At 34.2% G+C, this 14,712-nt stretch overlaps 2 protein-coding genes across 4 annotated transcripts; one reads left to right on the forward strand and one right to left on the reverse strand.

Moving 5' to 3' along the window:
* Positions 1 to 949: 949 nt before the first annotated feature.
* Positions 950 to 8,000, forward strand: LOC144435276 (cytosolic Fe-S cluster assembly factor nubp1-A-like). Its single transcript, XM_078123864.1, has 10 exons — positions 950 to 992; positions 1,813 to 1,917; positions 2,476 to 2,609; positions 3,310 to 3,411; positions 4,248 to 4,338; positions 4,999 to 5,153; positions 5,892 to 6,002; positions 6,463 to 6,565; positions 7,081 to 7,164; positions 7,440 to 8,000. The coding sequence occupies exons 1-10, from the start codon at positions 950 to 952 to the stop codon at positions 7,481 to 7,483; spliced, it is 972 nt and encodes a 323-aa protein (XP_077979990.1). The 3' UTR covers positions 7,484 to 8,000.
* Positions 8,001 to 8,373: 373 nt separating this feature from the next.
* Positions 8,374 to 14,474, reverse strand: LOC144434907 (Golgi apparatus membrane protein TVP23 homolog A-like). Of its 3 annotated transcripts, XM_078123427.1 has the most exons (6): positions 14,440 to 14,474; positions 14,273 to 14,352; positions 13,012 to 13,246; positions 10,818 to 10,937; positions 9,951 to 10,079; positions 8,374 to 9,422 (listed from the first exon to the last, which is right to left on the reverse strand). In XM_078123427.1, exons 1-6 carry the CDS (start codon positions 14,443 to 14,445, stop codon positions 9,384 to 9,386), a joined length of 609 nt encoding a protein of 202 aa, XP_077979553.1. In that variant the 5' UTR covers positions 14,446 to 14,474; the 3' UTR covers positions 8,374 to 9,383. The 3 variants fall into 3 exon arrangements, with proteins under 3 accessions (XP_077979553.1, XP_077979554.1, XP_077979552.1); XM_078123428.1 differs by lacking the exon at positions 14,440 to 14,474 and having other exon boundaries at positions 10,818 to 10,931; positions 14,273 to 14,433; XM_078123426.1 differs by lacking the exon at positions 14,440 to 14,474 and having other exon boundaries at positions 14,273 to 14,433.
* Between the last annotated feature and the right edge of the window lie 238 nt (positions 14,475 to 14,712).

Below are 14,712 nucleotides of genomic sequence, written 5' to 3' on the forward strand. Positions count from 1 at the left end.
AACAAAAACATTTGCACTCACGCTGTAAAGTTTATTTTATAGCCACGATCGTGTGCCTTATATATATATATATATACGCTCCTCCTGCAAGTCGAGCTTTGTTTGTAATCGAGTCTATACTCAACCAGCTACCAGACCCAGAATGGAACAGCCACGAAAGGTAAACCTGAACTACTCTCTAAAGAACATTCCCCTCCCACCTTCGAACACTTATATATATATATATATATATATATATATATATATATATATATATATATATATAATATATATATATATATATATATATATATATATATATATTATATATATATATATATATATATATATATATATATATATATATATATATATATATATATATATATATATATATATATATATATAATATATATATCAGACAACTATATATATATATATATATATATATATATATATATATATATATATATATATATATATATATATATATATATATATATATATATATATATATATATATATACACATATATATTTATATATATATATATATATATACATATATATATATATATATATATATATATATATATATATATATATATATATATATATATATATATATATATATATATATATATATATATATATATATATATATATATATATATATATGCTACTACTGCGCATAACAACTTTGCTATTTACTAAAGTAGGCCAGTAATTATAACTACACTGCGATTTCAAACGTCTGGTATTTGTTTGTAATCGAGTCATATTATAAATTGCCCAAATCGCCACGAGAATGACAAACCATGCCAGAGAAATAAGGCCAACAATTAGTATGCCATCACTACACTGTCATGGGTCAACACCGGGGTCAACACACTTTCAAATCCTGCCGACGGATATGATACGGTGGAATAGCAAACAGGTGGTTTCTCTTTTGCGCATGTCCCATTTCCAATATGGCGGCGGCCACAGACGACGTTCCTGTAAATGCGCCAGAGCGTGAGTTTGTAGTCTATAACAGTTATTTAACGTTATTTTTAATTTTATACCAAATTGAATCGAATTTCTTAAATTCATTTTAATCAGGGCTAGACATTATTCTTAGTTTTGTAATCCCAGTTGTCCAATATTTGCCATAGTACTGACTATATACACGGGGTCATATATACCATGTATAACTTAATCATAACGTGGCCGGGTATACTATAGTGGTCTACCAAAAAGTCACACTCACTCACTCACTCACTCACTCACTCACTCACTCACTCACTCACTCACTCACTCACTCACTCACTCACTCACTCACTCACTCACTCACTCACTCACTCACTCACTCACTCACTCACTCACTCACCCACCCACCCACCCACCCACCCACCCACCCACCCACCCACTCACTCACTCACTCACTCACTCACTCACTCACTCACTCACTCACTCACTCACTCACTCACTCGGATATGGGCACAGATTTAATGTGGGCATATAGACTAGTCCTGCTTGCAGACGGAGTACGGGAATCCATTCTGACAATGGCCCTAAAAAGTAGAGGGGCTTTCATTGTCAGAATTGAGTCCCAACTTACTCCGTCTGCAAGCAAGACTATCCCACATGTTGTCACTGAGACTGTACGACATATCTTAACACTGTAATGTCAGACGTAATTTAAATAGTTTGAAATTTATGCACAATCATATTATTGCAAAAGAGGTGTAAAGCTAGCCCACAGATGTATTATTAGTCCATGGCAAGACAGGTGGTAAACAGTTTTCTTCATTAGCTCATATACTTCTATTTGTCTATCTACTATATATCACAGACTGTCCTGGTACTCAGAGTAATGATGCAGGTAAAGTATCAGCATGTGAAGGCTGTCCTAACCAGACAATATGTGCCAGTAGTCAACCTAAAGCACCAGATCCAGGTGAGTGTTTTGGAAATGTGCATTTACTATTGTGTAGAATTTACTCTAGGGAATAAAGAGTGTCTGTTGATAAGTACCTATCAGAAACATCTGTGCTGATGACAAGTGAGACTGACTTTTACAGTCTCAATTCTATTTTTTGTAAATACATGCTGGAAATTATTACCCAGCATATGAAATGGACAAAACTTTTGAATTATTTAGCGCCATTTGATAATTTGTGTTTATTCCCAAAAGAGTCTGATGATCTGCATCACATATTATTATTAATAGTAATCAGTTTATTTACCCCAAATGAATATAACAGTACGTAAATGAGGAGTCAGGAAATAGCTTATAGCTAGTCTGGACCTGTCCCCAGACTATTATATTGCATATGCTACCATGCATGGATGTCTCCATGGCTGTTTGTAAATTAAGACAGTCCAGTAAAAAACTCTCACTGCTTGTACATGTCTCCTTTATGATAATAAACTTATTGTACAAAAAGTCGCATCCTTGTTGAAATGATTCCTACTACAGACAACTTTGAAATGTGTGTTTGATTTCACTCTACAGCTATAACAGTAATCAAAGAACGTATGTCATCAGTAAAACACAAGATACTAGTACTAAGTGGCAAAGGGGGAGTTGGTAAAAGTACGTTCACCTCACATCTATCCCATGGAATTGCCAATGATGAAACAAAACAGGTAAGTCATGGCCTTGGAATTTGTGTGCCCTCTAATGATAGCCAAATCTGTTGTTGTGGGTTCAGTATGATAAAAAACTGGCATTTCTTGTGAGTCACCACGTAGTAAGAGATAGGGGAACACCAAATTTTGGTGTGTCATCAGAAATTATGTGCATCAGTGTCACATCAAATTGGCTTAAAGGGCACACTGCTGAGTGGTATTTAAATGTACAACTGAGTTACTTTGGAATAGTAAATTGGAAATGAATGTGACGTTTTCATCCATCAACTACGGATCTTGATCATACAGTTAGCTGTCCTATTGATTCTTGGAACCATGAACAATGTGTTCTCCCATGTCGAGATGATGCAAAATATACAAAGTGTATTCAAATATGTCACACAATGGTAACGTTAATAGAGGGTGCTGAAACTCAGCATTCAAAATATGCTATTTATTAAGATCAAGGTACTACCGTAGGTAGTGATACCCCTATAGTTGACTTCATAGAACCAGAGACTTTATAAATTGAGATTTTGTTAGCTATGATTTCAGGGTTTGATTTTGGGGAAATATAAAATGATTTCACATATACTATTTTTTCTGGGGAAACCTCAAAAAATTCCAAAGAAATTTTGAATGCTAGTTATGAGTAAAGATGGGAAGCCTTTCTCCTGTGTGTGTGCATTCTTATGGTGACCTGTGTTTTGATTTGTAGGTTGCTGTGTTAGACATTGATATCTGTGGTCCATCAATTCCTAGAGTTATGGGGGTGGAAGGGGAACAGGTTCATCAAAGTGGATCAGGCTGGTCACCTGTGGTGAGTGAAAAACTATTATTGTTTGTTAATGTCTTGGATAGGTGTACAACAGAAAATGTTAAATGTGAAAGGACTGTCAAAGAAAGGCAAAGATAAATCATAGGAACAACAGAAGATGTTGAAAGTGATAACTTTTGGAAAAAAGTATCAGCAAAGTACAACTGCTGACATCAAAGCGTTGACAAAAGGAACTTGTCATGAACAGGGAAAGTAAACAACTGAATTGGATTAATAACACTTGGCACAGCATTTTGGAATTACAATGACTTTGATTACATTTCATCATTTGATAAGAATAGTTGTATGGCCTCCTTACATAATAGTTCACATTCACAAAACAAATTATATACACATGAAGAGGCCATAAAACTGTTCTTATCAAACCATGAAATGTGATACAAGTCTCTGCTGTTCCAACATACTGTGCTAAGTGTTATTAATCCAATTTATGTATTTACTTTCACTGTTTGTAACAGGTTCCATTCATTAATGCTTCAATGTTGGCAGTTGTAAAAGGTACACTTCCAAAATGTACAAAACTATATGAAAGACTAAGAGTACATGTGAATGTACATATACACAGCATTTTTAATGTTTGAGTCAGATCGGACAAGATGCATTGGAAGTAGGTTTTGTGACAAATGATGTACTACAGTTCATATCCATTAATCTATGTAGCCATTCTGTCAGATACATTTACAACATTGTCATGAACAGATAACTTTTGTGGTTAATTGAACATCACATGTAAATAACTGATTTAATATTGAACTCTTTACTAGAGTACGGTAATAAATGTACTAGTAACATTATCAATAACGATATCAACTTTACAGTACATAGAAGACAACCTTGGTGTGATGTCTGTAGGATTCCTACTGGCAAACCCTGATGATGCTGTTATTTGGAGAGGACCAAAGAAAAATGGTAGGTTTGTTGTTACTTGTCAAATCTTGAATTTATTATCATTAAATTACATAGTGAGCAGTCTGTATGTACTGAATGGAAATCTGACCATATACACACAAGGTCCTTAGTAATACCAGTATCATTATATAGTATTGCAGTAATAAAGAATATCACTCTTCTGGTGAGCTTTGTTTCTATGACTTGTAGTACATATATGACCAGATTCACATACAGCATATTCTTGTGGGTAAGAAATACTCAAGGTAGGTATGTTCTACTGTGTATAAAAAGTGTGTATGCTCAAATCAGACAAATAAAAAAACGCACAATTTGTAGTAAATACGTTCCAACTGGAATCAATAAATGATTACTGATGAGCCATCATGAAAGGCCTACTGTTAGCATGTTACACCAATCAGGAACTAACACAAACTGCTTGCCTCATCGAAATAAAGGTTACACAAATTCCATAGCCATTTCTTCATCTATCAAGAGACATTACCATGGCAGCAATGTCCCTAGGGGGCACCGTGTAACTGAATGGTCTATTGAAATAGCTGCTCAATCATTTGTTCGACCAAAAATGTAGGAATAATTGATTGGTTCTTAAGAGGGTAAACATTGTGAACCGTGTATAGAATGGGGAACTAAACTGAAATAGTCTTATTTCATTTATAGGTTTGATAAAACAGTTTTTACGAGATGTTGATTGGGGTGATGTAGATTATCTGGTGGTGGACACTCCACCTGGTACATCAGATGAACACTTATCTATAGTACAGTATCTGAGTGCTACTAATGTTGATGGCGCTGTTGTCATAACAACTCCTCAGGTAAGTTAATTAGTTGTATATACCCACTGGTTCATAGCTGGAGTAATTATACACTAAATATCTATTTTTGATTAGGATTAAAATTTAGGTGAAAAAAATAATTGTGATGAGCTGTGGAAAAAAATGGTTCTGAATGAAAGAATCCTTGTGGCTCCAATGATAAGATAGCACTAATGTGAGAACCTAGGATTGAATCGGGGGCCTTTAATAGGTTGATGCCTTCATCACTGTTGATGTTTGAGATGTATTATTGTATTATCCGTAGTGATCTAAAAACAGTTCTGAAGAGTATCAATATTAACAACACATAGAAAGCTATATTGAACTATTGGCATGAAATAACTTTGTAGATCATTTAATAATCTAATAGGGAACTTGCAAACCTGCCATGTTGAATGTTGCATCATGGGAAATGTGATAATAAATACTAATGAATTGGTATTGTAAACATTACTGTTACATTGTTTGCAACCACGAATGATCAATTCATAGTTACCCTGACCATTGTGGGAGGTTTATTTTATCAGTAGGTCCAGATTAGGTATTACGATAACCACAGATAATTCCATAGTCCTTTACATCTGAGCCTGCTCAGTCTGGATTGCAAGTTCCCTATTGGTTATACACTCACCGGGCAGATAAATCTAGAACTCTATGTTTTCATCATCTGTGTAAAAAATTGTCATTTCCATACTTCTCATCTATCCATTCAGTATGTATATATATTTTTCTCATTAGGAAGTGTCTCTTCAAGATGTCAGGAAGGAAATCAATTTTTGTCGGAAAGTAAAACTACCAGTTATAGGTGTGGTGGAAAACATGAGTGGTTTTGTGTGTCCTAAATGTAAGGTAAGTTATTTAAGTTATCAATCATTTTGAAGTATGTGATTGAGATTGGAATCTAATCAGATGTATTATTACACTGCAATATTAGTTTCAACAAGCCATTCAAAGTAGAACTGTTATTGTAACGTGTTGATGTTAATCTATCAATGGATTTTGATGATCACACTCTAGTAGGGCAGGGTCTGTGATAGTTCATCACATTTATTTAGACCTACAAGTTTTACCAGCCATGAAGAACAGCTCAGTGTATTGGAAAACCCATACATTGATCTCTTTTTGTAGACTTCTTGTATGCATTTATGTTGATGTTCAGTTTTACATTTTATCAACCAAAGTGTAATTGTTTATTATTATCAAAGCATTGATATCACAGGTTTTAGAATCTACTACATCAGTTATATCAGACAGATGAACAAGTCCACAGTTTAAGTAAGTCAAATCTTTCCTGTCATACACATTTCAGACTGAGTCCCAAATTTTTCCACCAACAACTGGAGGTGCAGAGAAGATGGCAAAAGACATGGATATACCATTCCTTGGAAAACTGCCCCTTGACCCCAGAATAGGTAAGGAGCTTTAGACGGTCACTGTTTCACACACAATACAGTTTAGAGGATGTCATTTTGTTCACTCGTTACACAGTGGTACTCTTGAAATACTATGCAAAATGCTTTTGGTAGATGGGATGTATTGCAAAGAAGAAAGCTCGTGGAAACCAATTTTATCATACTGGTAGTATATGATCGGCAATACCTGAAATATTTTAGAACCATGTGAAATTTTATGAGTGATTCTTTGCCAAAAAATGAAATAATACATCCTAGAATGTTCTATGGCTTGTTGTGAAGGTAATCTTAATTTTCTAATCTTACAGTTTAATGACCATTGAATTGATATAACCATATATAGCTATTATCACATGACAAAACTGGAGGGCACTGATAACAGTACATGCTGAGGGTGCCCTCAATGGTGAGATGTCAATAATAGATGACTTGGTTTCATGTCAAGTAGTGTGACAATGTATATGTGATATGTTTGTCAGACTGACTTTGTTCTCTGTTCTGTGTTCACTTGACAGGTAAATGTTGTGATGAAGGCAAGTCATTTTTATCAGAAGTTCCAGATTCTCCTGCAGCAATGGCATATAGACAAATTATACAAAGTAAGTCATAGTCCCATATGTAACTTCTTCACCAACTTAGTCCCATATGTAATATCTTCACCAACTCAGTCCCACATGTAAAATCTTCACCAATTCAGTCCCATATCTTAAACTGGGATAATTTTAATGTGATTGTAACCAAAAAACATATTGTGCAAAGATTTCTGCTTCTCACAGGATTGTGGATGAAAAGCAAAAATTTCAATTTGTTATAACTTCCCAAAACTTTCTTCAATTTATCATTTACTCATACTTAACTGTATTTTTGTTTACAGGGATACAAGATTTCTGTGAAGGTGGTGATAACATGGACACTTGATTTTCCAAATGTCTTCCAGTGTATTACTTGGTGATTCCAACTAATCATGCATTGATTTACATACAAACTTTTAACTACCACCTATGGTGCTACTGAATTCCAAGATGTCTACCTACATGGTGATGAAATGTTATTGAGTGTGTTAACTTTGTTTCATAGCAACACACAAGATACATGTGGACTGGCAGCCTTAAAATAGACTGTGATGTGTGCTTTGAAAAAAGTACATGTAACAGAATCAGAAAATATAAAATATGGATTGTTAGTAACAAAAATAATCATGGAGAGTAAATTGTATTGTACATTGTCTTGATCTTTGAAGCCATTCACAGAATGGTGTAGAGTCTGACATACTTTGTGATGCCAGTAAGAGTCTTCTGACGTGTCTGTATTTTATACAGTGCTTGTACACTTGTGGTTGACATTCTGCAATAATTGGACTAAGTTCATGGCTTCCAATTAGATTTGTTTTTGCAGCACTGCCAAACTGTGAATTTGTGCATATCTATAAACTGAATAAAGACATACTTTGGTACAATCTTTAAGAAATGATAACTTTCTAGCTTAGCTTGCTTGCAGTGATGTATTGTGTGTGTGTGTGTGTGTGTGTGTGTGAAAAGCCTGCTGTCTGAAATTAGATTATGGCATACCATCTGACCTTTGACCTTGCGTGTACGGGGGGGGGGGGGGGGGAGTGTGGAGTCTGTCTGGCATGGCTATTGTAGCTGTAGTGAACCACTTGATTAGCCAGCCAGGCTTTCTTGTTAGTCTGCCAGGCATGGCTATCATTCACAATTACCAAAAAACGGTGCTGCCTCAACACTCTTACATTAAGCCAGGTATATAAAGCAAGAAACAGAATAACTGGTAGATAATTCTTATACCTTTTATTAACCATTATATAATAAACAATTTTACCAAATCAAATTCTCCTTATCAGTGTAGCTGTATAAACCAACATCTTATTTTAAGTTAAAACATTGAGTAAGAAACAGTCTGAAATACTGATATTTAGTCTTCAATACCATACTTTGTGAAAACCGAAATGTGTCCAGAGAGTATCAAATCCAAAGATGAGCATGTAAATTTGTGTCTAACTCTACCAGAAACCCCCTATTGAAAATATTGAATCAAAACATGCAACATTGAGAAAATGTAATATGGTAATTAGATAATTGTGTACATACAGCATCCTTGCTATCGTCTTGCAATTACCAAGTCAAAACGCCCATTGCTGTTCAATTGTTAGTGAAAAAAAAAATCCATATAAAAATGTAATTCAGGTTAACAACTAAAACCATATTGACATTACTTTTAATTAATATGTGAAATATGTGACAGAAAAGTAAGTAAAAGCTACAGTAATTACAAAAGAAGCAATCTTTCATTGTCCAAGATTGACACTAGAGGGCGCCCCACTGGATGTGCATGCATAGTCGATTTTACCAGTTTCAAGATACTAGTACATTGTGCAACATAAGGACACAACAATTTTCCTGGTTACAGTTTGTTTTGATCTTATTACATTTGAAACAATGTTCCATCGTTATGTTTGGTAAGACAAACTGACCTCTTTAATTGTGAGTGCTTTACAAAAACTATTAAACAGTCAACAGAGACAGAAGGATTTTTCTTATAAAGCCAGGTGACAGCCATCCCAAGTAACGCATGCAACCCCCACCCCCACCCTCCATATACAGAGTACATGGCATTATATGGGAGATACACAATACATCTTGAAACTGGCAACAGGTCCACTGAGAATAACTGATTCTGCTTTCATATCATATCAATACAATGGAAATACTCAATTGATTCTCCTTGGTCACAGAATGGAAATTTGCCAAAAATGGAAATAAATATATAATTTTAGAAAAAGTACACTTTTAGAAAATGTCTTTTACTTTTGTTCAGTTGATGCTGACATGGATGCTGTTGCCTGCAAAAGAAAAGAATCAAAATTATACTATATTAATTACAAAGTTTCATTATATAAAGTAATTGTGACTTGTGCATTCATGAAGAGCATTACAAATATTAAACTTTCCGGTATGTAAAACTTTTACAAGATAAATTATTTTATCTTTTTGGTTTCAAGGTAAGCATTCCTTTTGTACCCCCATGTGAATTGTTTCACTATATTTACATCACAATTTTATTGAATATAATGACAAATCAGTAACTTTAGGTTTATGGTTAATATAGTGAAGGAAAGAAGAAATATGCATGAGGTTGTTCTAGTTCATATGGTTTTGAGAGTGACAGGTAGCAGGGGGATAGGAATGGGGGAGGGGTGGCAACAAAAGGAATACTTTCTGGACCCACCAAATTTTATGGTTAGAGTCTATTACACAAGCTTACACAGTTCCTGATATCTCCCCTTTTACAAAATACTAGTATGTTATCACCCTTCTTATCAGACATGAATGAAATACTATGGTAGATAACAGAAAAAAGATTCACTTACTGTTTTCAAAAGTTGTTGGCCGAGGAAATTTGTAGCTAATGATGAAAGTTTCTTCTTAGCACCAACTTTACACCTTATGTATCCATACAAATTAGCACAAGTTAGACCAAGTGCTATACACACTACCATCTGTAAGTAGTAAATATGGAAGAATATGCAGACAGTTTACAAAATGGTACAAGCAGATTTAGCACATCAATACATATTACAAACAGATAGGTGTAAATCATACAACCTTACATGGTTTTGTCATTTTTTAAAGTTGTAACATGAGGAAACAAGCCATATATTATGAGATGTTTTTTTGTGTTGACAACTACAGATTCTCAGCATATCATTTAAACTGTGTTGTAATGTCAGAGTAGGATATCGTTTTGGCAAAAAACAAGGAAGAGCAAATTTGATGTGGATTGGATAAATGTTTTACTCAAACTTGGGAGAGACTTGGGTTAAGGATTAGAAAAGTTCAGACCCCCTAATTTGATATCAAACACTAGAGCTAATACTTGTGGGTTAGTCAGTTTGCCACTCTATTGCAAAAAGTGTGAATGTTCTGGAAAAATAGTTCACTGTTGCTGCAATTTGTAAAGAGGCTTGTGGATTTTTTGAAATTGAGCCAATAACCAATCATTATTTACTTGCCAAATAATGTTTATGTACAATTCTCAAAAACATATGTGTAGTAAAACTGAGTGTCTTGCATAAGCCGTATGGTAACAGCATATATCATTCACATTCTTGAAATATTTAGTAATATCACAAATCAAAACACATTTGCAACATTTTACCGAAAAAGGTGAATGTTCAATATAGGACTGAGCTCTACAAAAGCAGTAATGTTTATATAAAATTGGTAAAATGACTTACAAACCACTTGAAGCTGAGACTGAAGAGTGAAGCAAAGAAGAAGGCTACCCAGATGACCGGACACACAATAAGACCCATCCAAAATACCCTGGATTCTGTAGGTGTTTCCTTCGACTTACCCTGCAAATACAGAACAACACAACACATCAGTAATTTCTCTGACTATTCTCAGCTTTTACATGCACGTGTGTGTGTGTGTGTGTGTGTGTGTGTGTGTGTGTGTGTGTGTGTGTGTGTGTGTGTGTGTGTGCGTGTGTCTATCTCTGTCAGTCTGTCTGTCTGCCTGCCTGCCTGCCTATCTGTCTGTCTGTCTGTTGTCTCAGCTTGTATGTGTCTCCTTGTCACATCAAAGTGATAAGTTGATGGTGTTTTTATTTGCATAGAATAGAGTAGACCACCCATTTTCCCTTCTAGGTTCTAACTGACATTTATGGGAAAACGTACACCAATGAAAGTATTGTACATAGGAAAAGTTTTGAATTGAGGGTTAGCAAGGTGTACTGTAAGTGTACATGTTCAGGTTTCCAATGTGTGCAATGTGTGCCTGTACACAATGTGTCTTTGTGCAACATTGTCCTATACCCGTAATAATGTATGATGCTCCCTGTGACCTGTTATTGTTTATTACTATTTACCCCATATGAACTTTTGTCCAATATTCTACAGTTTACACCAAAATGTCTGATGTTTTCTATAATTAATATCATGACCTGTAGTTTGAAGGTTCATGTTAACTCAATACAGAGATAAAAGAAACAGCCATACAGAATATATTTTATATTGATAGATCATCATTGACAAAAGGTCAGAGGGGTGATTTTTTTATCTATGTTTCTCATCATAAACCATGTAACAAGTGAGTTAGGAAAAGTGGGAAAAAAGTAGGACGTACGTACAACTTAAAGAATAACTGGGTGAATTTAATGTCAAAAACATCATGTTAGACTAAAATCAGGGTTTGTCAGTGTACATGTAGGATCATGAGAAACAATGGTATCCTACTATAGCATGTTGTTTGTTACATGTAAAGCCAGCTGTTACCACCCATAGATTAAAAACCCCACCACATGGTGCCAAATCAATTTCACTCACTGTACTGTGGCTTATAGCTAGGTGTGGGGTTTGCAGGGTGAATCATGACAACCTGTACACTGGACTGGAGGCCTACATGCAGGAATTCCAAACAAAATATTGCCTTAGCCCTAATATTTGTCAACTCTTGCTATACTTACCATTCAAGTATAATATGAAAGTATGATAAACAAATAAACAAGTATGAAAATTATTTAATGATTTACGATTTAGATATTTTTTTTATGAAATACTATTTAATATTGCCAAATCTAATAACGTCACGAGGTGTACTGATGAACTAACTCAAATTTACTGAATTATGCTAAACAGCTCTTCATTCAAAATATCATCTATCATTGTTCTGAATTCATAAAAACAAATTACATGAAGTTAAACAATTTCCATATGACACAAAATTATATATATGTCTGTAAATTTTCAGATATTTGCTGCTTTATATCGGTCCTAAGACTACATATACTAACACACATTAGGTGTATTTGTGATTTAAAAAATGAATGGTTATGAAACATGATATGTCTATGTAGATAATCAAATTTCAAACCATGATTTGAGACCGAACACCGTGAAGAATCACACTTCAACCTCGTAGTTTCTACCTATTACTTTTAGTTAAATACAAGATATAAAATAAACTACTCCATCAATTCATAAACTATATACACCGAAACCAACTTCTCAAATTGATTCAAAGAAATTATGATACTTAATTCTACATCAAGAGTACTTTTTTGTCATTACAATTTTACATCATGGTTGAGTTTCACTGTTCAGAACTGTTAGATTCTTTGATCTCAAACAGAGATATGCAATATCTCAACACATTATGTGCATTATCTAAAGTGACAGGACCTTCAATAAATACCGTACTTGTGGAAAAAGAAAAGCAGAACCTCATTTATCTTGGTAAAATTATGAATGTATGACAGGACGATTATTTTGTATTTGTTTTAGAAGAGGATGAAGTCAATGGAATGGAGTAAATAGTTGACACGGGAACTAGGGGGTGGGGTGGGGGTGTTCATTAGTACTATCATTAATAAATACAGGTAGAACACCATAATCGACTATAAATTTTAGACTATAAATTTCAACTTACCTTTCTGGATTCAAATATCCAATGACTTTTACCATCTTCATCTACATGATTCCACCATCTAAGTCCTACCATTAGTCTCCCAGTAATATTTTTAACTGTCCAGAAATCAGCAGACAGCAGAACGATAATGATGACGAAACATATGATAAAACTGCTACTAAACCAACCACAGAATAAGTAAGCTACTATTGAACTGATACGGAATAACAGATGGAAGATGGTTGCTACAGGATGCCTGTAATGAGAGAAGATACAAAAAGTTAGGCAATACTATGTATAGTCTGTAGTTCTAAACTTGACACGGAAATTGTCCTCATAGATTTATGGTTTTCTTTGATCCTTCCTTGACATACTTGTAGTATCATGGAAAATAATGTTTTATGCTACCAGTAACAACTGACTTTTGTTTATAATATCAATATGAATAATATGAATTTTGTATTGATGAAATGTAGACAAATATAATTTTGTGTGAGTGCTCTTGTAACAATACACACTATTTGTTTCCTACCTGTTAACCCTATATGATGTATTTTTACATTAATCCATGTAAAATAAAATATTTACGAGTAGTACATACTACATTAACAATGGAAATTACAGAGATGATATCGTGTTTTTCTGAAGCATAATTTACCTACTTGCGTTTCAGAATCCAAATATATTGTTTTCGCCACTGTTATCAGTGCAATACTAAATGTGGGAATACATAACACTTAGAACTAGTTTCAACGTAATACTTAGAATATTACATGTATGATTTATGAACACCTGAATTACTGAGCAAGAGTTATTCTACATCATTACATGTATTTTCATCATGTTTAGGTTGCTGCTTTGCCTTTATATGTTTGACTTTGAGCTAACAAATGTACGTACCTGAACTAGAATTGTATTTTGTTGGTATGTCTGTGGGTAAGATTATAATATGGCTGTATAAACCCCCAAGGATTCTACCCCCATGATGTACATCAAGTAATCTAATCATAGAAAATATATTGTACGATACGTATCTACGGCAACATAACAGTGTGATTTTTACTTTGGACGGCACGAAATGACATTTACTGGAAATTAGAATTAGAAACGTTGGCTGTTTTAGACATTTACTTTCTGTGAACCTGACTATTTTCTTAAAATATCTAGGCAACAAAAAGAAGTCGGACTGTAAAATACGTCATCAAATGCTTATAAATAGTCAAATTTCTCAAAAGTGCCAACGTGTAACGTGTTAGTCCTGTTACTCATCGTTCAAATGTACCTTAACCTCCGTCGCTGTTTCTCTGCTTCTTCTTCACTTCCAAAGTCCAACGCAACATCCTCCGTGTCGTCCACTGTTGTCTGAAAATACATCACAGAAAAATATTGACAGATGTCTTCGTGAAAGGTTGTAAAAAGTAAATGTTTTCATGAACCAAAGGTGCTCACCATCATCTTAAACCGGAAGTTATGTGACCACCTAACTCACTTATAATTCATGTTTTAATAAAAATACAACTGACACTAAATTGCTTTATAAATAACCAATAATGATCGATTGCTAGGATTTTTAATAGCTTTAGTGTGAAATAAGGCGAATATCTGTGGTCTAAAATGTTCTGGTTGCCCGGAACAGAAAGTTTTGAAAGTATTAAAAATGTGTTCAATATCTGGACACTGAGGGCGCACTTCAATCGAGGTTTTTCTGCTGCATGTATGTCC

The sequence above is a fragment of the Glandiceps talaboti genome, chromosome 5 (assembly GCF_964340395.1).
Source record: "Glandiceps talaboti chromosome 5, keGlaTala1.1, whole genome shotgun sequence".
In the NCBI taxonomy this organism is placed as follows: domain Eukaryota; kingdom Metazoa; phylum Hemichordata; class Enteropneusta; family Spengelidae; genus Glandiceps; species Glandiceps talaboti.

Excerpts from the sequence above, each read along its gene's own strand:
- LOC144435276 (XM_078123864.1), top strand. The coding sequence starts at position 950 with ATGGCGGCGGCCACAGACGACGTTCCTGTAAATGCGCCAGAGC. Across the intron at positions 2,610-3,309 it reads CCAATGATGAAACAAAACAG|GTTGCTGTGTTAGACATTGA; the intron begins GTAAGTCATGGC and ends TTTGATTTGTAG. Across the intron at positions 6,566-7,080 it reads GCCCCTTGACCCCAGAATAG|GTAAATGTTGTGATGAAGGC; the intron begins GTAAGGAGCTTT and ends TTCACTTGACAG.
- LOC144434907 (XM_078123426.1), bottom strand. The coding sequence starts at position 14,364 with ATGTATTTTCAGACAACAGTGGACGACACGGAGGATGTTGCGTTGGAC. Across the intron at positions 10,938-13,011 it reads GGATATTTGAATCCAGAAAG|GGTAAGTCGAAGGAAACACC; the intron begins GTAAGTTGAAAT and ends CTGTATTTGCAG. Across the intron at positions 10,080-10,817 it reads GTCTCAGCTTCAAGTGGTTT|ATGGTAGTGTGTATAGCACT; the intron begins GTAAGTCATTTT and ends TACTACTTACAG.